Source organism: Sus scrofa, chromosome 12 (genome assembly GCF_000003025.6).
Source record: "Sus scrofa isolate TJ Tabasco breed Duroc chromosome 12, Sscrofa11.1, whole genome shotgun sequence".
NCBI lineage: Eukaryota > Metazoa > Chordata > Mammalia > Artiodactyla > Suidae > Sus > Sus scrofa.
Window position 1 is genome coordinate 17,267,617 of NC_010454.4, and position 25,775 is coordinate 17,293,391.

Below are 25,775 nucleotides of genomic sequence, written 5' to 3' on the forward strand. Positions count from 1 at the left end.
TGCTGGGGGGGTCCTGGGTGAAGCTGGGGAGAGGAGTTCCATCTTTCTTCCTGCCCCTTTCTGCCCACTGGCCCCCAGTAGGATTGTGGTGGCGACCCCACTGCCTCTTAGGCCTTGGTTCTGCCCACCCAGGCTCACGGGACTGGCCCAGGGGCATGGGCCTGACCAGCTAACCGGGCTGTTTCCTCGAAAGCTCGTATGGGGGGCAGATGACACAGTGGGTGCCCTTCTGAGAAAGCTCCCATTTTGGGGGTTCACGTGGCAGCGGAAAAGAATGGTGAGTTCTGATGAGTCAGTTCTCACCCACGAGGCTGGGCATGATGTGGTGTGTGGTGAAAGCTCGCGTGGCACAAGGCAAGGACAGCTTTCATACAGTGGGACTCTCATGGCAGCATTTCACAGCGGGTGGGGCTCACAGGGCAGGAGTTAGGGAATGTCCCCGGGGTGGCATTTCCCTGCAGCAGGCTTTATGTTGGAGGGTCCTGTGGTGGGAGCTTCCAGGGTGGAAGTCTCTTGGGACAGAAAATGACAGGTGGCAGGAGATGGGAGGTGCACTGGGGGAGGTCTCGGGAGTGGGCCGCTTGTAGCAAGGAGCCGCTCCAACCGGCACATGGCACTTGGGAAAAAAGACAGGAGAGTGGCCTGGGGAGGTGGAGGGGTCCAGGCAGCCATCAGGTCAGAAGCCTAAGAAAGTCACCTTTCTTTGGAGATTGGGAGTTCCTGTGGTCTGAACTGAGGCCTAGCTTCAAGGCTCTAGGACACACGGAGGGCGCCTCTCACTCTCCTTCCTGCCTGTACCCACTCCCACCCTGGGGCACAGGGCCCTGAAACTCAGTAGGGAAGGGATGGAGGGAGATTCAATTCTTAAGTCTTTTCCCCTTTGCTGGCGGAGGTCACCCTGTCCCACCCTCTACCTCTTTCCCACATTGATGGCTCTAAATACATTTCCTTGAGGTAATTCTGGCCCTGACTCCAGGCAGCACTGGCTGGATGAGAAATGAGCCTTAAGCCATTCCTACCAGAGCCCCTCCCCTGCTGCAGGCCTCACACCACATCCCACCCCCGCTGCAAAGCTGCAGAGCGTTGGGGAAGATACTTGAGTCCTAGTCCCTGAGCCTGGAGCCTGGCAGGGGCAGAGCACCGTGAGCAAAAGCACCGTGAGGAAGACAGAACGGGGAACCCTGGGCTGGCTCAATGCTGCTGTGCTGTGAGAAGAACCTAAGCCAGCTGGCCTCTCAGGACCCTCTTTTTTTTTTTTTTTTTTTTTTTTTTTTTGCTTTTTAGGGCCACACCCACGGTGTATGGAAGTTCCCAGGCTAGGGGTCAAATCAAAGCTGGCTGGCCTACACCACAGCCACAGCAATTTGAGATCCAAGCCACATCTGCAACCTACACCACAGCTCATGGCAACGTTGGATCCTTAACCCGTTGAGCAAGGCCAGGGATCGAACATGCATCCTCATGGATCCTAGTCGGGTTCATTAACCACTGAACCACAAAGGGAACTCCTTCTCTTCTCATTTCTAGGAGAAAGGGCTGGACCCACTGATCCCCAAGGCGCAATCAAATCTGGGACCTGCCTCTCTGCCGGCAGCACGGGGCAAGAGGGAGAGGATGGGGTGGGCATTAGCGGGTGGGCCTCCTCTCTAACCCTGCTCCCTGGCCTTTCTGCTGAGAGGCTGCTCCCGCCACAGCACACCAGTGAGAAAATGAAGCTAAATGGATTTTTAAAGCTCTGCTCAGCTTCTCTGCCAGTGGACCTGAGTCTCCACAGAGCTGAGCCCTTGGGCAGAGTTGCTGATTCCCTCCTAATTGCTAAATGAGGGATAAGCTACTAGAGGGCTGAGGGCTCAGAGGCTTGGGTTTCAGGGAGGTCTGCGGGGAGGCAAGGAAACAGAGGAATCCAGTGTGTCTGCCCTGGACAGGAGGGCCCCGGAACTGGAGGCTGCTCCAAAACGTCTGCAGAGAAAAGGACCTGGGGTCAGAGACCTGGCTGGAGGGGGCAAGAGGACAGCAGTCAGGGATGTTGCCTTAAGACAGGAAGCACCCTGCAGTATTAAGAGCTGGCTACCCTGACAGCCTGGGTTCAAATCCTGGGCACCAGCCCTTGGATAAGTCCCACCACCTCTCAGTTTCCTTATCTGCAAGATAGGAATTTTTTTTTTTTTTTTTTTTTAAGGGCCACACCTGCAGCATATGGAAATTCCCAGGTTAGGGGTCAAATTGGAGCTGCAGCTGCCAGCCTACACCACAGCCCAGCAATGCAGGATCCAAGCTGAGTCTGTGACCTACACCACAGCTCATGGCAACGCCAGATCCTTAACCCACTGAGCGAGGCCAGGGGTTAAACCCACATTCTCATGGATACTAATTGGGTTCGTTTCCACTGAGCCACGATAGGAACTCTGATAGGAATGATCTTAACAAGGGCTTCTACCTCAGTGGTTGAGGGGCTGACATGTACGGTGTGCTTGGAACACTACTGTCATGTGGTGTGAACTGTTATTTTTATTATTATTGTCTTGGAGAGGTATTTAACTAACCTTATATAAGATTCAAAACACGTCATCTGTCGCTATCATAGGGGGTCCTGGTGGGAGGCATCCCTTTGGCTCAAGCCCCCCCTTTTGCATCCCACAGGCGGGCCAGGAGCCTGGAGCCGACCCCAGGCCAGTCACCCAGAGGGAGCAGGTCTTGGTGGGAAGTGGGGAGGTGATCCTGCAAGAAAACAGGCCCAAGAAGCAGGGAGTCGTTGCCGGGGAGGATTCGACCTCCTTGTCTTTAATTGCTGAGCTGAGCAGTCCTCCCGGAGAATCACGGGAAAGTGGATATTTTTGGAAATGCTTCCCATCCCTTTGAAGATCAGATGCAGCAGGAGGGAGGGTGCTGAGGAGAAGGCCTAGAAGTCCTGGCAATGTCTCATCAGTAAATGAATTAATTAGTGCTAATGATTAGGTGCAACTCTGGCTTCCTGGTCGCTACTGATTACTCAGGCGTTCCGCATCATTCTGGTGCTGGGGGCACCTGGAAAGGCCAGTCTTCCAGCCCTGCCCCCATCAAGGGACCATCACCTCCTCCAGCTGCTCTCCTAGGATCACAGGGGGGAGGAGCAAGGGAGTACCTCACCCAAACCTTCCACCCATCCTGCAAATGGAGGAACTGAGGGCAGGGGAGGGACAGTGCAGAGGGTCCCTGAACCAGTTATAGATGGAGTTGGGACTAGAACCCAGGACTTCTGGCTTCCACTTGCGGCAGACCTGACCTATCAAGTAGACGGTGCCCAGGCACTAAAGTTTTATTTGGTGCATGTCAAGTTGCCCTTGGGGATGAGAGTGAGGGGAGTTTGTGGGGAGTGGCCAGGGCCAGCTGCAAAGGTAGGTCAAACTGTAGCCACAGAGTGTGGGCTTGACCATGGAGGCAGTGGGGAGCCCCAGAAGGCCTGACTCCAGGCAAGGGTGTGACAGGTCACATGAGAAACTGGATTTAGAGACTGGGGAACTTAGACTGGGGCAGTGGCAATGGGGGTGGAGGGCAGGTTGGGTCACACACAAGAATCACTTTGGAGGTGGAACTGACGAGACCTGGAGCTGTCACGAGGGGGTTGGGGGCTCCTCCTGGAAGCAGCCCCCACTCCCACCCTGCACCAGCCTTAATGCGGCCTCTCTCCAGGGAGCTCCAGGGCAGGGCTCACAGCTATGTGAGAAGAGCAGCATCAGGGCTCTGGGGCCCCAGTGCCAGTGCTGCCTCCAAGCTTTGTGACCTTGGGCAGTTTTTAGCCTTTCTGTCTCCATTTCTTTTTTTTGTTTGTTTTGGTTTTTTTTTTTTTGTTTGTTTGTTTGTTTTGTCTTTTTGCTATTTCTTGGGCCGCTCCTGCGGCATATGGAGGTTCCCAGGCTAGGGGTCCAATCGCAGCTGTAGCCACCGGCCTACACCAGAGCCACAGCAACTCGGGATCCGAGCCGCGTCTGCAACCTACACCACAGCTCACGGCAACGCCGGATCCTTAACCCACTGAGCAAGGGCAGGGACCAAACCCGCAACCTCATGGTTCCTAGTCGGATTCGTTAACCACTGCGCCACGACGGGAACTCCTGTCTCCATTTCTTACTGAAATGGGCCCAACTAAACTGGAGGCTGGCAGGATGTACAGCCCTAACTTTCTTCTAGGTCCACCTGCCATTCCTCCTACTTGCATTCTCCCCGCACACCTCTCCCAATCTTTATTTCTTTTCTTTCCTTTTTTCTTTCTTTCTTTCTTTTTTTTTTCTGCTTTTTAGGGCTGTACTTGCAACATATCGAAGTTTCCAGGCTAGGGGTCCAATTGGAGCTGCAGCTGCCAGCCTACACCACAGCCATGACAACACCGGATCCTTAATCCACTGAGTGAGGCCAGGGATCAAACACACATCCTCATGGATACTAGACAGGTTCTTAACCCACTGAGCCACAAGAGACATTCCAGGACAAGGTCTTAAGGAGTCATGTCATCCAGCCCTCTCCATCCTCAGAGGAGGGGCCAGAGGGCCATAGAAGGGGAAAAAATGTGCCAAAGGTCACACGATCACCTGGTGTCTGTGTCACCCTCTGACTCCTCTGAGCACTGAGATCAGGCCCCCAAGACCCCAAGGGCCCACTCAGGGACCCCCACCCTCCCTTCAGATAGATCAGGGCCCCTGGCCTGCAGCTGTTGCTCTCCTGATAAGCAAGGGCTGTGAGTCATTGACAGGGGAGAGCAAATTAATTCTGAGGGTGACAGGTGGCATAGCAAGGCGCTGCAAAGCCTGGAGGTGGAGGCTGCCATCAGGGAGCGAGGTGTTTACATGCGGATCAAATATCTGAACAAACCTTGCCTGGGTCAGTCCTCCCCCAGCCCCACCCCACCTGTAGACCTGCATGCAAGGCTGAGCCCCCTGCCCATCTAAAACTCTGAGTCCCTTACCTTGTTGGGCGGGGGGTGCTGGGTGGGCCTGGAAACCTCTCTGAGGAAAGTTGGGAGCTACTCTGATGATTCCTGCCCTACCTCGTGGCTCATACTGACTGATGCTGTCTGGCAACTGCAGAGGAAAAGTGTCAGACGGGCCTGGATACAAATTTCTGCTTCACCTCTTACCAGCTGGTGACCTTGGGCAAGTTCCCTAACCTCTCTGAGCCTCAGAGGCCTTAGTTATATAACATAGTTACATGCAGTATCTTCCAGGGTGTTGTGAGAACATCAGCAGCAATGAGCAGAATGCCCAGTAGAGCACAGAGCCGGCCTTTGGTCAATGGTCACTGTACCCACGAATGGTTCTGCTATTATTTTTGTCATTTTTTTTTTTGATCTTTTTGTGTGTGTGTTTTTTTTTAGGGCCACTCCTGCAGCATATGGAGGTTCCCAGATTAGGGGTCCAACTGGAGCTGTAGCTGCTGCCCTACGCCACAGTCACAGCAATGTGGGATCCGAGCCACGTCTGCGACCTACACCACAACTCGGCAACACTGGATCATTAACCCACTGAGTGAGGCAAGAGATCGAACCTGCATCCTCATGGAAGCTAGTCGGGTTTGCTAACTGCTGAGCCACGATGGGAACTCCTTATTATTGTAATTGTCATTGTTATTTTCCACAATTCCAACAAGTCCCAAGCTCTGCCCATCCTGTCACCTCTTAGTGGATGGTCTCCCCCCCCACCCCACCGCCAGCCACACGAGCTCCCTTACTTGTGGTGTTGTAGCGGACACCGTAGAAATAGGCGGGGCAGGGTCGAACCACTAGCTGCCCTGCAGGGCTCTGGGGCCAGCAGGTGCCAATGAGGTCCACGGATGCGTTGCACTGCAGTCCTGGGGGGAGAGATGGCTGGTGAAGCACAGCAATGTCCCCATTCCAGTGTCCTAGCCCCCTCCCCACCAGCCCACACTCACACACCAACTGGAGACAGAATAGGAGCAATGGCCCCAGTGCAGAGATGAGCTCCTTTTCTGCAGAGGAGACGCCAGGGGAAGGAATCTGAATTTGGTGCTATGGCACTAGGGAGCCAACGTGGGTTCTAGAGCAGAGGAGGAAGAGGCAGCTGGAGGCAGTTTTAAAAGCTGAGGTCCTAGATGACATTTAAAGGAAAACAGGACATGTTTCAGGTCCCCTGCTCTGTAGCCTGAGGACACTTATCTTGGCCCTTCATTTGGTATAGACTTGAGCTCTCAGAATTCACAGCCTGGAACAGTTCGGAAGAGACCCAGCCAATGCCTGACCCAGTCCTCTCACACATCTCTAGAACCAAACCACATCTGCTCTGGACCTGCAGGGAGGAACCAGCTAAAAGAAGTTGGCCCACCTGCCAGCTCACCTGATAACCACATTTACTGAACATTTGTGCTCTGGTCCATGCTGGATCCTCAGGAGAGGAGGGAGAGGGGAACTACAGGGAAAAAGGGAAGGGACACTGGACCAGTACTCTGGAACCTTGGTTTCAGACTGGACTCTGCAATTAATTTGCTGTGTTGCTGTAGGCAAGTTGCTTGCTCTCTCTGAGCTTTAGTGTCTTTATTGATAATAAAGTATTGGATCTGATCAGACATTCTTATTTTTAAATTTTTATTTATTTATTTTTAAGGCCACACCTGTGGCATATGGAAGTTCCCAGGCTAGGGGTCAAATCAGAGCTGCAGCTGCTGGCCTGCACCACAGCCACAGCAATGCCATAGCCACAGCAACACTGGATCTGAGCTGCACCTGCAACCTAATGCCGCAGCTTGAGGCAACGCTAGATCCTTAACCCACTGAGTGAGCCCAGGGATTGATCCTGCATCCTCAGGGACGCTATGTTGGATTCTTAACCTGAGACACAATGGGAACTCCTGATCAGAAATTCTTTTTTTTTTTTTTTTCCTGTCTTCTTAGGGCCGCATCTGTGGCATATGGAGGTTCTCAGGCTAGAGGTCAAATTGGAGCTGTAGCTGCTGGCCTACACCACAGCTCACAGCAACACTGGATCTTTAACCCACTGATCGAGGCCAGGGATTGAACCTGCATCCTCCTGGATACTCGTTGGATTTGTTACCACTGAGCCACGACAGGAACTCCCCTGATCAAAAATTCTTAATTTTAGGAGTTCCCATCGTGGCGCAGTGGTTAACGAATCCAACTAGGAACCGTGAGGTTGCAGGTTCGGTCCCTGCCCTTCCTCAGTGGGTTAATGGTCCGGCGTTGCCGTGAGCTGTGGTGTAGGTTGCAGACGCGGCTCGGATCCCGCGTTGCTGTGGCTCTGGCGTAGGCCGGTGGCTACGGCTCCGATTCAACCCCTAGCCTGGGACCTCCATATGCTGCGAGAGCGGCCCAAGAAATAGCAACAACAACAACAAAAAAGACAAAAAAAAAAAAAAAAAAAAACTTTTAGGATTCATAGAGACTCCAAAATGAAAATTTTGTTCCATACATGCAATTTAATTGGGAAAAGGGCAATGACTTTCATTAGACTCTCAAAGGGATCTGTGACATAAAAAAGGGTGTAAACAGCTGGACTGGAAAGAAGATGTCAAAATCCCTTTCCAAATGTTTGCCCTTAATTAAGAGCTTTTTGGAGTGGAGTGGAGTGTGTGTGTGTATGTGTCAGGGCAGAGTTGAAGCCACAGTAACACTTCTGGACGGTAGGCGATGTTTAGTTACCAACAGGTGGGGGCTGGGCTAAGGGCAGTCCTGGCACCCCTCCTGATGCTGCCCCTTCTTTCTCTGCCTTTCCAAGCCCCTTTCCTGCTCAAGGCTGGTGCACCAGTCCTTTGGAGACCCATAGTGTCCATCATGATGAGAGGGGGCTAATAACCTGAGACTGGCACTAGAACCTACAGATAAGCCAGGGAGAGCCCTGAACCAATGAGCATCTTCAGTGCGGGGCATCAGCAGCTGCCAAGCCCTGGCTGGGACCCACCCAACATCTCCTCCCCAGATTAGCCTGTGCCCAGTCTCTCAGGAAACAGCACTGGGTTATACTGGCATCCTTTCCCTGCTGGATTTAGGGCAGTGCTGGGCATATGCTAGTTTTTCTTTCTAATCAAAGCGATTCATAGGGTGTGCCTGCAAATCAGGGCTCAAGAGGCAGAAGCTTTGAGGCCAAGTGGTTTAATTGAAAGAGAAAGAAATCTGGATTGGGGCTTAATGGGCACAAGGAGACGGCCAGCCAGGCAGCTGGGGTGGGCCAAGCTTTGGCGCTGTGCCACAGTGAATGGCATGAATGGCATCACAGGGAGGTGATGCGGGTAGGGGAGTGAAGAAAGCAGGTGGAGATGTTAATCTGCCATGGGTCATGCCCATCGTGCTGAGCCTGGAGGAAGAGAGAAGTCGGAGGCACTCGGGGAGGGAGGAATAATACTATTGACTGTGCTCAGCTTTTTCAAAGCCCTTCTTCATGCATCTTGTTTGATCCTCATCCACCCTGCAAATGTGGGACTCCCATTTTTTTTTAATTTACAGATTCATTATTCCCTTTTTACAGATGAGGAAACTGAGGCCCAGGAAAGTTAAGTGACTTGCTCAAGGTCATCGGTCAATGAGTGAAAGAACCAAGACTCACAGTCAGGTGTTTTAGACTCTAAATCGAGAGCTCTTTCTATTATAACACATCGTGTGCCATAAAGGAAGGGGGCCAGTCAAGGAGGCAGCGAGGAAAGGAGCAATATTTATTGAGGGTCGACTGTGTGCCAGGCACCTGCCAGGCGCTTCACATATACCAAGTGATTTAATAGACCTCCGCAGGAGGTTGTTCCATCAGTCACTCACTCAATCATTCACAGCATCTCCTGAGCAGGCACTGGGAGCATTAAATGCTACGTCCTGTGCGGCAGCCCCTGGAACGTGCCTAACCCGCTCTTTCAGTTCAGTGTAACATCTATCCTTCCTCCCTTCCCTCTCCCTCTCTCTCCTGCCCTGGAAGTTCCCCAGAGCCCCTTCTGAAAAGAACAGAAGGGCAGGACTGGGCACCTGAGAAACTTTCTAGAAGCTGAGGATACAGTGCCTGTCCTAAGAGCTAGGAATTCGGTAATGAATGAGATAAATGCCCCACCATCAGTCTGCAGGGTTGGGGGATGGGTTGTGTGTTTAGACAGACAGACGGACAGACAGACAGATGTATCTGCTAACCAGTAAGAGATGCTGCTGAAAAAACAGGCAGAATATGGAGATAAAAGGCTGACAGGAGTGTTACTTTAATTTGGTGCTAACATTTAAGCAGAGACCCAAAGAAAGTGAGAGAGGGAGCTGTATTCATACCTGGGGGAAGAGTGTTCTAGGCAGAGGGAACAGCGGGTATGAAGGCCCCGAGGCAGGTGTGTGTTCAGTGTGTCTGAGGTGTTATCATTCCTATCACTTGGTGGCTCACCCCCTTTCTCATGGAGAAGCTAGATCCTTTCAGAGTTTTTTCTGGGAGTGGAGGAGGTGAGTGGTAGTGGGCTACTGTAACACAGAAAACTAGTCCTGCATCTCCCTCCTTCCCCATGCATGCCCAGCACAGATGCCTGGGGACCCACACTCCAATTGTTCAAGGGAGCGCTGTGGTCAGACGGCCCCAGATCCCTGTGAACGGAGGGAAGAGGCAAGGGAGGAACAGTATGAAAGGCTCCCACCTTCTCCGAAAAACTCCTGCTGAGTCAAAGTCCTGGGGGGCCTGCTTTAATGATCAAATAAGAACCATTTGAAGGTGGCCTATTTAAAGCTTATGCGCAATTGGGCACTGGTTTCTTCCCCTGAATGGATTATATAGCCCCCTTCCCATCAGGGTCAGGGTCCAAATGTACTTAGCAGATCTTTCCATGGTAGATAACCTCAAAGGGAAATTGGAACCTGGTTCTCGCCCCCAGTAATGTTGAGTCTCCTATTAGGGGCTTGTGAATGAGCCGGAGTAGGTGGGCGCTTGGCAGTGCTCTGTGGCTGAGAAGCCCATCCCGCTGTTTAGTTTAAGCCCAGGAAAGGGACTCAGCCAAGGCTGCCCAGAGGGGCAGCCAGGTGGCCTAAGAGCAGGCTCTGAAATGCACATGCTTGCCCATGCCAGGAAGGTGCTGCTGGGATGAATGGGCAGGGGCTGGGCGGGGTCACCTGGCATGGAGAGGGTGGCAGAGGCCACGTAGAGTCCAGCTCTTTGCTCAGCTCTCTTGTTATTGGGCTGTCTCCTCTTTGGCTGGGCCGAATAAAAGGATGTTTTTGGAGAGCAGATTTGTGGTTGCCAAGGGGCAGGGGGAGGGAGTGGGATGGACTGGGAGTTTGGGATTAGTAGATGCAAACAGTTACATGTAGAATGAATAAGCAATAAGGTCCTGCTGAATAGCACAGGGAACTCTATCCAATCACTTGTGATAGAACATGATAGATGATAATATGAGAAAAAGAATGTATATATAGATATGACTGGGTCACTCTGCTGTACAGCAGAAATTGACAGAACATCGTAAATCAACTATAATAAGATTTTTTTTAAGAAAAGGATGTCTTTGGAGGTGTGCAATTCATCAGGACCTGTGGCGGGGGAACCTTCTGTCCTGCAGGTCTCCAGGCTCTTCATTTTTGCATTCCGGGCACCTAGTACAGTGCCAAGCACATAGGAAATCCTGAGGAAAACTAGAGGCTGTGTGTAAACCCAATACAGGTATGGGAAACTGCAGGGGGTAGCTCTGCACCCCCAGATGAGACCACGGTGGGCCCCAGGTACCACAGCTCTCCAGGCAACCACATACGTGGTGGTGGGAAAGTTCAGAATCAGCCCCATTTGATTCAAATCTTGGGGCTACTACTGCTTAGGAACTGTGTGTGCTTGGGCAAGTTACTTGACCTCTGTGACCTGTAGATTCCTCTTCTGTAAGATGATAAAAACACTTTTTAACACGACTTAGAGTAGTGTCTAACACATATATATTTACATGTATATATATATGTGTATATATATAGTAGGCACTAAGTAACTATGAGGTACCATTAACTGCTATTATTATTCATGACCTTAAGACAGGGGATGATGGAGTTCCCATCGTGGCGCAGTGGTTAACGAATCCGACTAGGAACCATGAGGTTGCGGGTTCGGTCCCTGCCCTCGCTCAGTGGGTTGATGATCCGGCGTTGCCGTGAGCTGCGGTGCAGGTTGCAGACGCGGCTCGGATCCCACATTGCTGTGGCTCTGGTGTAGACTGGTGGCTACAGCTCCGATTAGACCCCTAGCCTGGGAATCTCCATATGCCGCAGGAGTGGCCCAAGAAATAGCAAAAAGACAAAAAAAAAAAAAAAAAAAAAAAAAAGACAGGGGATGACCCTGGGTCCTTGTCAACAATATGATTCCATTTGTCTCTGATATCATTGGTCGATAATTCTATTACTTTCTGGCATTGTCATATTCATACCATGATTTTCTGAGTTGCCAGGACTGTGATCTGCAATGTGATGGAGCCTCAGCCCTGGGGACCCACCCTGTCCCTGATCCTGGCATGTGAGAGGCCCCCCAAAGGCCCCAGCTCGGTGCCAGCCACCCCATCCAGACGCCCATCCATCTGTCTCAGTCCCTCTACTCCACCCTCACCATCTGTCTCTACCAGGGCCCAGCAGTCTGGGTAGGTCTTAGCATCAGAAGACAAATAGTCCGTTATCAAAGGCTGTTGTGGAGGGTGATGGATTGTGTGCCCTGAAGCCAGGCAGGCTGGGCTGGACTGGGGGTAGAGGCACAGAGTACAAATTATCAGGGAATGAACAACATTCATCACGGCCTGTTGCCTCCAAGGACAGGTGACACCTTTGTGGGCTCAGGGATGTCACTGCATTGAAGCACAATAAGCCAGTTGTTGGAGACTGACCTGGCCCCCGTGCACAGGGTGGAGGCTTCATCTCAGACTGGGCTTCCGAGCAGGTCTCCTCCCTTCATCTTTTCCCACTAGAACTCCAAACTCTTTTGCTTGAGAATGTTCCAGTTCCTCGTGACCCGGCTTAGCCAACTTTGCAGCAAGATGTGACGGGCTCCCAGTACCTCCCCAGGCTTACTGCCTTTCCCTCCTGACCCATCCCTTTTCTTCCACCTAATCTACCTGCTAGTCCTCAGTCAACTCTAGCTTTGGCTCAGAGCACTGGCTCTTCTATGCCAGTCCCTGCTCAAAGTCTCTCAGATACTCACCTTGAAACCTCCTCCTTCAGGAAGCCTTCCTGGATTCACACCACCCTGATCTATCCTCCCTGACACCTCCACTGTAGTGAGGAATTCATGGCAAATGCCTTCCCCTCATTCCAGCTACATAGTAAGCACTTTTCAAAGCCTGCTGATGTTGCCGACAATTATAAATAATACTCAGTAGTGGTGCGGCACTCTACAGTCTGTGAAATATTTCCATTCAACATAGTGCATTTCATTATAACATATCCTGGAGACAGGTATCAGCCCTCCCACCCCACTCCACAGGTGGGCGCGGTGAGGCTCAAGAGAGTCAAGGACACGATCATCCCTGTGGCTACGAGTGGGGGCCCCTAGGGCAGACGTGACAAGACCAGTGCCACTATGATGCACGAGAACCTAGTCAGGGCTTAAGGTCCAGTGCTCATTCCTCCCCCTCCCCTACCAGGCCCTCCCAGGGGCAGCTGCTCTGAGCTGTGGACACCTCCTCTCCCCGAGGCCCAGGTTCAGAAATGAATGCTTCCTGCTTCCCTGCTAGCACATAGCGGTTGTTTCTCTGCAGCACATGTGCCTCATAGCATGTGTGTTTATTGGACTTGACTCCCAGACCAGACCATGAGCCCCTCTTAGTTCTCGAGGGAACATGGGGTCCAGCACACAGTAGGTGCTCAATTAATGAGCTGGACTGAATCAAGGAGAGAACTGCAGAGGAAAATGAATCACCCCAGAACGAGCCTCCTAAAGACCCCCAGGTGCACCCCTCCACCTTTGCTGGGCAGCAGCACCCCCAGGACCCTGGTTAAAGGGGTCAGGGTGAGGGTTCAGGGACCACACCCCAAATAAGAAAAGGCATGGCCTTGGAAGCCCCCAAACTGAATTCTCCTGTGCCTCAGGTTCCTCATCTGTACAAATATCATGTCTTAAACACTGGTGAGAAGGCAGTAAGATTATGATACAAAAGCACCTTGTAAATGGTGAAGTTATACAGGCGTTAGTCATTGCAGCTAAGCAGTATTTTCTATCGAGGAGGTGGAAAGCACGCTGCTAAAGAACATATCTGGAAACCAGGCTTCCTGGGCTTAAATCTTGGCTGGCACTTACTGGTTCTCCTCTGTGCCTCAGTTTCCTTATGTATAGAAGGAGGAGGATAATAGCACCAACCTCAGAAAGTCATTGTGAAAATTGGGTCCACATACAGACAGTCCCTAACTTACGACGGTTCAACTTTTGATTTCTTGACTTTATGATGGTTTGAAAGCAATACGCATTCAGTAGAAACCAGTCTTTGAATTTTGATCTCCTCCTGGGCTGGTAATATGTGGTATGATTCTCTCCGGCAATGTTGAGACATGGCAGCAGCTGAAGCTCCCAGTCAGTCATGCGATCAGGAATGCAAACAACCCCTGTGCTTAACAACCACACCTTTTCTGTTGTTCACTTTCAGGACAGTATCCAATACATTATATGAAACTGTCAACAATTCATTATAAAACAGGCTTTGTGTGAGATGATTTTGCCCAACTGTATCTAATGTAAGTGGTCTGAGCCATGTGAAGTATGCTAGGCTGAGCTGTGATGGTTGGTACGTAAGATGTATTAAATATATTTTGAACTTACGATATTTTCAATGTACAATGGGTTTATCTGGACGTAACCTCATGGGAAGTCAAGGGTGATGTGTATCTCAGATACCTCCAACAGTGCTCTGCACAGAGTTAACGCCCTCCAGTATCATGCTTGGGGCACTTTTAGTAGCAGCAAACAGCAGGCTTTCTTCCTCACTGAAGCCTGAGTGACAGCCCAGCCCTCCACTCTGGATTCTCACAGAGGCAAGGGCTGAGGCGACTTCCCCTGTTGCCCACCCAAAGCAGGGAAGATAACTGCTTGGCTCACTTGCCACAAGCCCCTCTGTGCCCCGGGCGGATGCTGTCACCTAATCATAGCTCCTTCCCACCACACTTGCGCCCAACTTCAAGATTCTCCTCAACATGGCACTTGGCCCTCGGTAGACAGCTTGGAGCCCTAGAGAGGCAATCTCCCCGCTCTTCCTGCCCCAGGGCACGGCTCTGTGTGCAGGCTCTGAGAGCCCTGGGGTGGTGGAGGTGGGGGTAGGGCTGTGGGGACCAGGAATCTTGCAGGAGGCAGGTGGGGTACTCACCGGAAACGTTGCTGGCCAGGGACAAGCTCTCGCAGTGCTGGTCCTGGAGGGAGGCGGAGATGGAGTTCAGCCCCAGGAGGAGAAGGGCCTGTGGGCAGAGGGAGGCGAGAAACTCAGTCAGACCTGCCATGAGCTGTCTGGCCTGAGGCTTCCCGCTTCCCTTGGGTCCCCATCCTACACGGGTCTCATCCCAGACCCAGACCCACCCCCACCCGCCAGCCCAGCCTCCCTGCCCTCCTCCCTGTGAGGGAGGCAGGTAACAACAGGAGTCCGGGTTCCCAGGAGAGGGGTGAACTTTCTCCCTGAGGGCTGGGGGCCTCCAGCTTAAGAAAGCTGCCTTCCTTCTCATGGGACCCCAAGGATGACACACTTATGTCCCCTGCCACTCCCCTTTCCCACAAAGACCCTCATTAGTGCGTCTCTCTCCCGCCCAGGCTGCAGGAACTCAGGGCCCATGGTTTAATGAGCTGCATCCGCAGGCCCTCATCCCTGCCCAGCTAATTACTGGTCACTACAAACTGTGCCTCACCCTTTTACACCTGCGATGGTGCCTCCTTGTCTGGGGCTGGTGTTCCTGATGAGGAAGCTGAGGTCCACAGGGGTGAAGGGATAAATGGGCTTGGAAAGGATGGCTGCCCTAATTCAGGGAGAATCTTGACCTCTTACCCTCCCTGGGGGCTCTGTGTCACTCTAATCTCAGAATTTCAGGCCACCTGGAAGAGTAGCATGGGTCCCACACCTGGAGGGCCACCCCTTCTTCAACTAACACCCCCACACAATCATTGTGCCCCCGCCTTTGTCAACACCCTCCCTATGGATTTAGAGCCAGAAGAGACTTGGCATCCAGCCCTGGGTTTCACTGTGTTGCTATGAGTAGGTGACTTGACCTCTCTGTGCCTTAGTTTCCTCACCTGTGAAGATGGGTATAATAGGTTCTCTCCCCCACGGCTTACAGAATGCAGCATAGGCAGAAGTCCTTTGTGAGTAGCACAGCTTGCTGCACAAGGGCAGGGGTTTTGTTTTGCTTGTTGCATTCAAATTTTCCGAATATATTAATCGGTTGCATTGCATTTCAGGTCCACAACAGGTACTCAATAGGTCATGTTGATTGATTTGAACTTGTTGATTCTTAGCCAAGGGTTTGCTGGGGGTTTTTTGGGGGGTGGGTGGGATTTGATTTGTGACGGGCTAAGAAGCATGTGGAAGTTTGGGGTAAGGTGCAATGTCACCAGCCCCTCCCTCTAGTTGTCCAGACGTGGGGGCCTGGATGACCCATAGAGCTCTATCTCCCTGACCTCATAGGAGGCTGTTCTCCGCATTGCCACCCCTGTTCCCCTGCTCTTTCTTCCTGGGGTCCCCTCCCTGGAACCCTCTCCTCCACCCCCAACACCCCACGATGTCTCAGCCCCAGCCCATTTCCAAACAGGTCTGCCAGATTCACTGCACAGAACATCAAACAGAAACATGTAGATCTGGAAGACATTTTAGAGCCATTTCACAGGGGAAAATGAGATCGGGAGAGAGGCAGGGGCTTGTCTGCATCTCACAGTGACCGAGTTTCTAATTTAGACTAGAGCCAGGGTGGTGGCCAACTCTAGCAGCACACATTTGCAGCCATTATGTGCAGACTTCAGTCGCAGGGCTGGGACTAGGGTGAGGAGAGCAAGGCAATCACTTTGGGTGCAAAATTTAAAGGGTAGGGGTGGGGGAGTGCCAACAAACTCAATAGTCAAGATACATAATATTTTAATGTAATATTTTTGAAACTCTAAATTAATGCAAAAAAAAAAATCCATGATGAACAACATATCAAAAGCTTTTCTCGGAAGTTCCTGTCGTGGATCAGCAGGTTACCAACCCAAATAATATCCATGAGGATTCAGGTTCGATCCCTGGCCTCGATTTGTGGCTTAAAGAGACAGTGTTTGCTGTGAGCTGTGGTGTAGGTTGCAGATGTGGGTTGGATCCTGAGTTACTGTAGCTGTGGCTGTAACCAGCAGCTGCAGTTCCGATTCAACCCCTAACCTGGGAACTTCCATATGCTGTAGCTACGGCCCTAAAAAGCAAAAAAAAGAAAAAAAGAAAGAAAGAAATCTTTTCTCTTTTTCTTTTTATGGCTGCACCCCCTGCATGTGGAAGTTCCCGGGCTAGGGGTCAAATCAGAGCTGAAGTTCAGCCCCATGTCACAGCCACAGCAATGCTGATCCAAGCCACATCTGCCACCTACCAGATCCTTAACCCACTGAGTGAGGCCAGGTATGGAACCCACATCCTCACAGAGCCAGCATCCTTAATCCGCTTAATCACAATGAGGACTCCTCAAACATTGTTTGTTTTGGGAGTTCCCGTCGTGGCGCAGTGGTTAATGAATCCGACTAGGAACCATGAGGTTGCGGGTTCGGTCCCTGCCCTTGCTCAGTGGGTTAACAATCTGGCGTTGCCGTGAGCTGTGGTGTAGGTTGCAGACGCGGCTCGGATCCCGCGTTGCTGTGCCTCTGGTGTAGGCCGGCGGCTGCAGCTCCAATTGGACCCCTAGCCTGGGAACCTCCACATGCCTCGGGTGTGGCCCTAAAAAGTAAATAAATAAATAAATAAAGGCAGGATCACTAACAGTGCTGGGCCATATTGGAACCTATGGTAAACGGAAAAATCAATAATAATATTAAAATATTATTTAATACTATGACTTGGGGCGGCTCCTTAAATTCCATGCTTGAGAAAAATGCCTGCTTGTCTACCCTAGTCCTGGCCTCCTTACTCACGTACCTTTTTCCCAAGCTGGCCTCCACCCCTTACCCCGTCCACCCCTCCCCGTAGCTGTGCGTCCTCCCTTCCCCTGGACTCCCCTCATTGTTTCTCCACCTCAGGACCTTCCCCAGTCCTTAGAGGCAAACTGAAAACCCGCCCTTTTTTGGAGGTGAGCTTAATTTTTCTGTTTTTGTTTTTTTGTCTTTTTACAGATGCACCTGCAGCATATGGAAGTTCCTGGGCTAGGAGTTGAATCAGAGCCACAGCTGGATCCGCATTTGTGACCTACACTGCAGCCTGTGGCAACACCGGATCCTTAACCCACTGATCGAGGCCAGGGATTGAATCCGCATCCTCACAGACACTATGTCAGCTTCTTAACCTGCTGAGCCACAACGGGAGCTCCAGAGGCAAGCTTTCTAAGCTCACCTGCCATGACTGTCCTCTCCTGCCCGGCCCCTCAACCCGTGCCAGCCACCTTCCAGCTCCTGTCCGATGACAAAGGCAGACTCTGCTCCCCTCTTTCCCACCCTGCATTCCCAGACGGAATCAAATGCTCCCCACTCCTGGTCAGAGCCTGGCCGGCTCCTACGTCCTGTAGGAAGCTCCCGCCTTTGACAGTGATGCTTCACCCACTTGTCCCTTCAGTGTGTCAGGCACTCAGACTGAGCACCTGGCTCCTCAGCAGGCTTTGTTTATCCCCTCGCTGGCACACTCCTCCTGTCCCATCTCTGGGGTCTTTCTGCTTTTACTGAGCCAAGCTCCAGCCTCTAAGCACACCCTCCGCTGTGCCCCCCAGCCTGTGCCCAGCGCTTGGCCTCAGCCAATGGTGCTGGGGTCAGCTTGCTGGCTCCTGGGACTCAGGAGTGATTAGAACCAATCCATTCATCTCTCTGGCCCCAAGGAACTTCCAACGCTTTATTAATCAGTAATTAAACTTCACAGTCCCCAGAGAGATGCCGAAATATCTCTGCCCTCATTTTCCAAAGGAAAACGCAGAAGCGGAGAGAGGAGGAAGCCACCAGGCCCGCCTGTGGCTCTTGAGGGCTGAGCAGAGAGCAGTGTCCTCAGTAGCACAGTCAGCAGGGACTCAGCGCCAAGCTGTCCCCAGAGAGTGCAGCTCATTTGGGCTGGCCGGAGGCCTCTTATAGAAGGGGACTAGGAGCCCCTGCCCCTAGCTTGTCGCCCACCCCTGCCTCTGCCACCTCCCAACACAGACACATGCACACACACACACACAGTGGAAATGGGGCTCCCAGAGCCAGCTCAGCCTCAGGCAAATTAAAGAAACTGATACACCCTGTTCAAAAATATCCCCTGCTGCCTGACATTCCACCACTATCCTTCTCTGCCTGAAGCTGTGCTTCGTGCTTTGGTCTTTCAGATCCTCCCTGAAAGCACCCTGTGTTTTATTCACACTGAATGACTTGCTCCCCCAGTGCACAGGGTCTGCACACTTTTGCACCCTCCTCCCCTTGGCCCACCCCTTCACCTGGTGAACTCTGCACCCCTCAAAAGCCAGGTCCTTGGCAGCATCTTCCCAAACCTCCAAAGCAAAGCAACTCAGTCACCTGTCAACGTGCCCATGTCCCCTCCACGCACGCACTAGACCCCAGCGAACGGAGAACTGAGACGAGTCCCAAATGCACGGAATGTAATGCTCAGTACAGAGCACTTACACCTCAGGGTTCTAATTAGATGGCAAACACACCAGCCAGAAGGTCTGAGCCTGGCATCTTAATGTCCTGGGGTTCACAGAGGAGCAGGGCAAATCCAGATTCATCAGGAAACCAAAGCAAATGCCACAGGACCTGTCCTTGGCTGGCTGCCTCTAACCTTGACCCTTTACCTCTCCTTGGACGTGATGGTTCACAAAGCCACGTTCTACCAATAGAGGCCGGTTTTGCATTATGCAAAGAAAAAAGGCTTCTTAAAATTCCCCGGCCAAGTTCTTTTCTCAGGAAAGGTCGGCTCTGTGCAGAATCTGGGCCTGTGCCACCTCTTGCTCTGTGGAAGGGTTTGTAAAGGCTCCTGGCTTATTCCTAAATCACGCCTTCATGGAAAGTCCGGAGTTTTCCTGTGTATTTCCTCCCACCACACCTTGATCTCCTCTTCAACATTCACTAGTTTTCCAACTCCAACAGGAAATCACTGCACTGTAGGAAGGCCCCCAAAGGTGGAAGGATATTGTTTGTTTCCTTCTAAAGCTGAGAGTTCTTAATCTGGGGTCCACAAACATTGAGATGGGGGGTAAAATTAAATGCAGAATATTGCATGGAATGCTCACCATTTTCCTGGGGGGGTGCAGAGCTCTCTCTGCTTCTCACAGACGTCTAGCACCCCAACATATGGCTGGAGTATGTGGTGAATGGGGTCGTGTCGGAGGCCTGGGCCTCACCAAACCAGACATGTCATCCTCTCTCAAAGTAAACCAAAAGTGGTTTTGGCCTCAGAACCGCCACATTCTTGGACCCATTGTCTTCTGCCCTAACCGCTAGCTCTCCTTCCAGAACCATTTTTGACAAACCAAGTTTTTGGGACTTTGTGAGGTGGTAGAGAAAACCAAAATGGCACTGAGGAACTGAAGCTGGCAGGCACTGGCTCCCCCTCGAGGAAATGCCTCACTTCCAAGTGCCAGCCTGGCAGCCCCACAGCCCAAAATAAAACCCGCACCTCAGCTGCAAATCTCTCCACTCGCCAAAGAGCCAAACAGCCAATCTTTGAATGTTAAATCTGAGAAGGCCAAGGTGGGGGGCAGGCTCGATCACAGCATCACATAAAACGACGGTCCAAGGACCCAGAAGTCTCTGACAAGAAAGGGGCCCAGGGCCGTGGAAAGCAGACAGAGCCAAGTCTTAGGCTCCCCATTTTACAGGGGTTTTACAGTTGAGGTGCCCAAGATTAAAAAACTGTTTTAGTGGCTGAGAGGAGACGAGGGTCCAGGAAGCAGGTGATCAGGGTCTGTCTTTCAAGTGGATGCAGGATGGAGGAGGGGAAAAGGTCAGGAGAGGGCATAGGAAGAAGGGATGGGCAGAGGAGAGGGGAGCGCACAGGAGCCATGGAGGGAGGGGTGAGAAGGCCAGAGTCTGACAGCGGCCAGCCCCTGGCTGCTCCAGCTGCTGCCCTTGCCTCCACCCCCAGGCCAGTCCAGAGTGTGGCTAGAATTGAAGCTGCCATCGCAGTTCCCAGTGTGACTTTGGCATAAAGGTTAATCACACCCAGAAAATGCTTATTAGACACCATAAATAACTATGTTGCTGAAGCTCACTTTGGTCTTTAAGGCACAAAAGTGCAATTTCCCTTGATGGGATGATCTGGTAATTAACCTTTCAGAGAGGGTCCTGAAGGGCCGCTGGAGGCACCAGGGGCCACCCTCACCTCCCCAAAGTTCATGAGAAGCAAGGAGAAGGCGGCATGCCTTCCCTCCCTCTACCTCTGATGCTCAGCCTGGGAGAGCCCTCAGAGTCCCAGGGAAACCTCCCACAGGGTCCAGGGACCAAGCTGGCCCTGGGACAGAACCACGGCTGCAGCATTTGAGAACCATTCTTCATCAAGATCCCTCCCCCTTCTGCTGAGTTCTGAACCCAGGCCTGCCACTGACTGAGTGACTTTGAGCAAGTCAGCTGGCCCTTCAGAAAGCATCTTTCTTTTCTGCATCACAGGGATGCCAGCCACCTGGGGGAAAAGAGGAGAGTGATGCCTTCTGAAATTTAAAATCTACTACAAGTGCCCATGTGGTCACTATCATGACTTGGTCACTCTGGGCCCCAGAATCTTGCTTGGCTAGTCTTGGTGCCCCTCCCAGCCTTGGGGGAAGGGCTGCAGCAAGACCCTGGCATGTGGAAGTTCCAGGGCCAGGGGTTGAACCACGTCCCAACTGCAACCTCTGCCACAGCTGAAGCATGCCAGATCCTTAACCCGCTGTGCTACATGGGGACTTCCTCTCCTTTGTTTTTTTAAACCACCAGATTACAGGATCTCACCAAGCCCATTACTGTACTGGGATTGTACATTCGAGGAGTCCAGGACTCCTTAATTTGGAAAATGGGGAAGGAATTCAGAAAAGGCAGGCAAGGATGCGCGTGTGCACACACACACACATACAAGCACACACTGAGAAGGAGAATAGCAAGGCAAGGTGTATGTGAGCGCAGGGGGATGGTGGAATTTTACAGGAGGGGTCAGTATAAGGTCACAGTGTGGGAAGGCTTCTTGAGGGAAGGGAGTTTGAAGGTGGCAGAGTGGGCACAGACTGTGAGAAGGAGATAGAGGGCTTTTTTTTTTTTTCTTCTTTTTCTTCAAAAATCATTTATCAGTTCTGGATCACAAAGTATAGGGGAGATGCCCTGTGACCCCTTGACTGCACCTGTTTCCACAGCACTTTTGCAGAAGAGCCCCCGACTCATGCTGCCCAGCCAGGCAGCCTCTCACCCCATAACAGCTGCAGAGTATAGTATTCCCCCGCGGGGAAGTTTAGCAGATGCCCTGCGCACAAAGTGGAGGCCCTTCCTCTTGGCTCACTCCTGCCAACACTGCACCTGCACAGCCCTTGGCCCTGTGCTTTTAGAAAGGCCTTTCTCCACGAGCAGTGAACAAGGCCCCTCTGCTATACCCAAGCTCCTAAGCCCTAGGCTGCCCGTGGCTCCTGGAGGTCCCCCACATCCTAGGGTGGCAATGGAGGAAGGGCAGGCCAGGTGACACATGAAGAATAAACAGTCAATTTTATTGTGCTCAGACTAGGAATCCATGGGTTTTAAGGACCTCTGTGAATTTGTCAATCTTCTTCTCTATGTTCTTTTCGGCCTACTTCCATAGCCTCATGAGCTGTTTCTTCTTTTGGTAATGGATCTTGGCCTTCTCCTTCCTCTTCTCCAGGGTGGCTGTAACTGCCTGGTACTTCCAGCCAACCTGATGAGCGAGGCACCCCAGGTAGGCAAACTTCCGCGTAGGCTTCAGACACACCACCTTGAGGGTGGCAGGAACCACCATCCGCTTTTTCTTGTCATAGGGTGGTGGGATCCCATCAAACACCTTGAGGCGGTCCAGGGCGGCCTGACCTCGCTTGGTCTTGTGGGGCAGCATGCCTCGCACCGTCCGCCAGAAGATGCGGCTGGGGCCTCGGCACGGGTTGGTGTTCATCCGCTTGCGGAAGAAGGCCAGGTACTTTAGTTTGTTTCTGTAAAAATTGCCAGAAATGTTGATGCCCTCACAGCACGCAACCACCACCTGGGCCTACCCCTCCACCATCTTCGGCAGCTGCCTGGGAAAGCAAGAGGGCTTTTCAAGTAAGGGGAAGGTCCTGAGTTTGTGGGGATGGCACAGGCCACCTGTGGGGGGGTTCGGTCACTGGGATGAAATGGCTCCCTCAGGCCTGGAGAGCCAAGGTGGATTCCCTAGCATCGACTTGTCATACCTTGTCAGTTTCGTCATTTGTAGGTGCAGAAACTGAGGGCCAGAGAAGGGCAGTGAGAGCCTAGAGGCACCCGTCTCTTCAGTAGGTGGGGGGTGAAGCTGGACCTGGCTGCTTCCCTGGCCTGGGAGACCCTGACTTGGGGCCCAAAGAGTCCCTGAATCTCTCCAGTGTGGTCAAGATCGCAGCCTTTCCTGGTGACCGCCAGAGATAAGACCCCCAGTGAACACTGCCGCCTGCTGGCCAAGAAAGGAAGGTCCACTCCTCCTGGGTCCTACGGTCCCCTGGCTCCACAACTTGAATATCTGAGTATTCTGACTCTGTTTTGCTCTGCGCTGGGTGTTTTTTTTTTCTTCCAGATTTATTGCGATGTAATTAACATATAACACTGTAAATTTAAGGTGTACAGTGTAATGATTTGATACAACCATATATTGCAAAATGATGACCATAATAAGGTTAGGTAACATCCATCATCTCACAGTTACAATTGTGGGGGGGGGGGTGCGCATGTGTGTTGAGAACTATTAAATCCACCCCCTTAGCAACTTCCAAATACACAACACAGTATTGTTAACTAGAGTCACCATGCTCTCCGTCACATCCCCAGAACGTATTCATCTTATAATTGGAAGTTTATACCCTTTGAACCCCTTCGCCCATTCCTGCTCTACGCTCTACTCCCAGCAACAACCAATCTGTTCTGTTTCTCCGCGTACAACTTTTTTAGATTCCACCTAAAAGTGAGACCATACGGTATTTGTCTTTCTTGGTTTGACTAATTTCACTCAGCATAATGCCGTCGAGGTTCATCCATGTTGTCACAAATGGCAAGATTTCCTTCCTTTTTATGGTCAAAAACTATTTGATAGTATGTATATACCACATCCATCCATTCATCCATTGATAGAGATTTAGGTTATTTCCACATCTTGGCTGTTGTACACGATGCTGAGATGAACATGGGCATGCAGATATCTCTTCAAGCTAATGATTTCATTTCCCTTGGATACATACCCAGAAGTGGAATTGCTCTATCATATGGTAGTTCTATTTTTAATATTTGAGGAATCTCCATACTATTTTTCATAGTGGCTGTACCAATTTACATTCCCACCAACAGTGCACAAGTGTTCCCTTTTCTCCACATCCTCCCCAGCACATATCCCTTGTCTGTCTTATAATAGTCATTCTAACAGATGTGAGGGGATATATCATTGTGCTTTTGATTTGCATTTCCCAGATTTAATTGCCTTGTTGATGCGGCTTGTTTTTGGTTTGAGGTGGGGTTGCTATTGAGTTGTATGAGTTCCTTACGTATTTGGGAGATTAACCCCTTATCAGATATGTGGTTTTCAAGGTATAACCTCTTTTAAGCAAAGCCAAGAGGAGAAAATCTAGATATGAAAAAGAGGAGGGGTCATAAATCAAAGATTTCTTTAGAAAGCTGGCTCCCCTGTTGGACTTTAAAACTAGGATCTGGTTTGCAAAAAAATAAAACTATGCACAACCAACTCTTCTGAAACCTATGTGCCTACAGGGGATATATCTGTAGTGGAGGAATGACAACATGGGGGAAGTCCAGAGCCCACATGCAGTTGTGCAATTTTTGCCCTGCACAGAGGTGCCCAACGGAGGGGGGCTCTGGGGGCTACAATTGCAGGCTGTGCATTAGCAGAGCCGAAACCCTTGGGCAGTGCCTTTTTGCAGAGGTGCTCCAAAACCTAGTCAGGGTAAAGCTAGACTTGGGACAAAGGGTGGCAATGCAGGATGTCCTCTCTCAGCCTTCTTGACTGCCCAGGGCTTTTGCCCCCAGACCACCCTCTTTCTCCCACCCTGCCCCAGGCCAGCTCCTCCTCCATGGCCTCTTTCTAGAGTAACAACCTGTCGCCACCTCAGAGCAAAGAGCCTGTGCTTTCCCCAAAGTAGGAGAGCAGTAAAAAATTACTCTATTCTAAGCAATAGAAATAATTTATTGTTACAATTAATTGACTTCAATAGCTATTGGGCAGAGAGAAAAAAATGGGAAGGACGATCTCCTGCCTACATTTGTGGGAGGAGGGCACCCCTGGGTGCTCCTGCCTCCAGGTCTTCTCCCTGGGGCCCTGGGCTCAGGGTGTACCCTGCCCCCCTTCTCTGCTACTTCACTCCTCTGCTCCCATAGCAAGGCCCCAGAGCAGAGCCAAACAAAGCCCGCTTCACCTACCCTAAGGGCAATGAGGACCTGAGAGACCTAGCTCTGGAGTTCACATGTGCCCCTCCAAGGGTCCCAGATATAGTGTCCAATCGGGTTATAAGCTCCCTGAAGCAGGTCTGTGTTTGGCTAATTTTGTACTCTGGGTAGGGCTTGGCACAGAGTGGGCCCCAATACCTGTTTTTTGAATGAGTAAATGAATGAATGACTGAATGACCGAAGGGGTGGGGTTTTCACTTTCTTCTCCCGTTGATCATGGGATCCCACCAGGACATTTTGACAGGTCCCCTATTTCCTGCATCTCTCCCCCCTGCCCCCTAGGAGCTCTCTTGGCCTGTCCTCCTGCACTGGTCTCCACCTTGGACTCCAGGAGACTGTGCTGAAGGAAAAAGTGTTTTGGGGTGCAAAGTGCAGGGCTGAGCTCCTGTTCTGATCTGACAAACTCATTACTCCCTGGTCCCCTTCCCCGCCGCAGTCTCCTCACCTGTGAAATGAGGAGGGTGGTGTTCCCTACACTCCTTTCCAGGTCTGAATAAGCCCTGACTTCAGGGCTTACAGGGGAGCCGAAATTCGGACCTCTAACTTTGAGGCCAAAGAGATCCACACCGGAATCTTTTATCTGCCCCTTCCTGCCTATATGACCTTGGGCAAATCATTTAACATCCCTGAGCCTCAGTTTCCCCATCTGTAAATGGGGCTAAAAAGGATGAGGTAGTTATATTCTAAAACTTCTGGAAAGAGTCAACAATACGGTGCATTTAGGAAGTTCCTGCTGTGGCAGGGGGTGTTAAGACTCTGACTACCTCGCCTGGGGTTGCTGTGGAGTTTCGAGTTCAATCTCCAGCCCGCTGCAGTGGATTAAAGGATCTGACATTGCCGAAGCTGCAGCATAGGTCGCAGCTGCAGCTCGGATTCAATCCCTGGCCCAGGAATTTCCATATGCCGTGTTGCAGCCATTAAAAAAACAAAAACAAAAACAAAAACCATGGTGCATTTAAAACACCATGGGACCAAACACATGGTAAGTTGTTAACCAACAGTAGTGATTACTATTACTCACCTATGTGCAAGGTGCTTCCTTCCTGACTGCATCTTTCTCCCCTAGAAGTGGTCCCCTGCACCCACTTTCCATCACCACTCTATTCTAGAGCCAGCAGC

The 25,775-nt window shown here is 51.4% G+C and overlaps 1 protein-coding gene and 1 pseudogene across 2 annotated transcripts in view; both read right to left on the reverse strand.

The window, feature by feature from the left end:
* Positions 1 to 25,775, reverse strand: part of CRHR1 (corticotropin releasing hormone receptor 1) — a 54,948-nt gene that overhangs the window by 16,256 nt on the left and 12,917 nt on the right. For both annotated transcript variants that reach the window (XM_021066246.1, NM_001144110.1), the window contains 2 exon segments: positions 14,266 to 14,353; positions 5,701 to 5,820 (listed from right to left, as the gene is read on the reverse strand). In XM_021066246.1, the coding sequence (XP_020921905.1) occupies positions 5,701 to 5,820; positions 14,266 to 14,353 (208 nt within the window).
* On the reverse strand, positions 21,801 to 22,167 carry LOC102157474 (annotated as a pseudogene).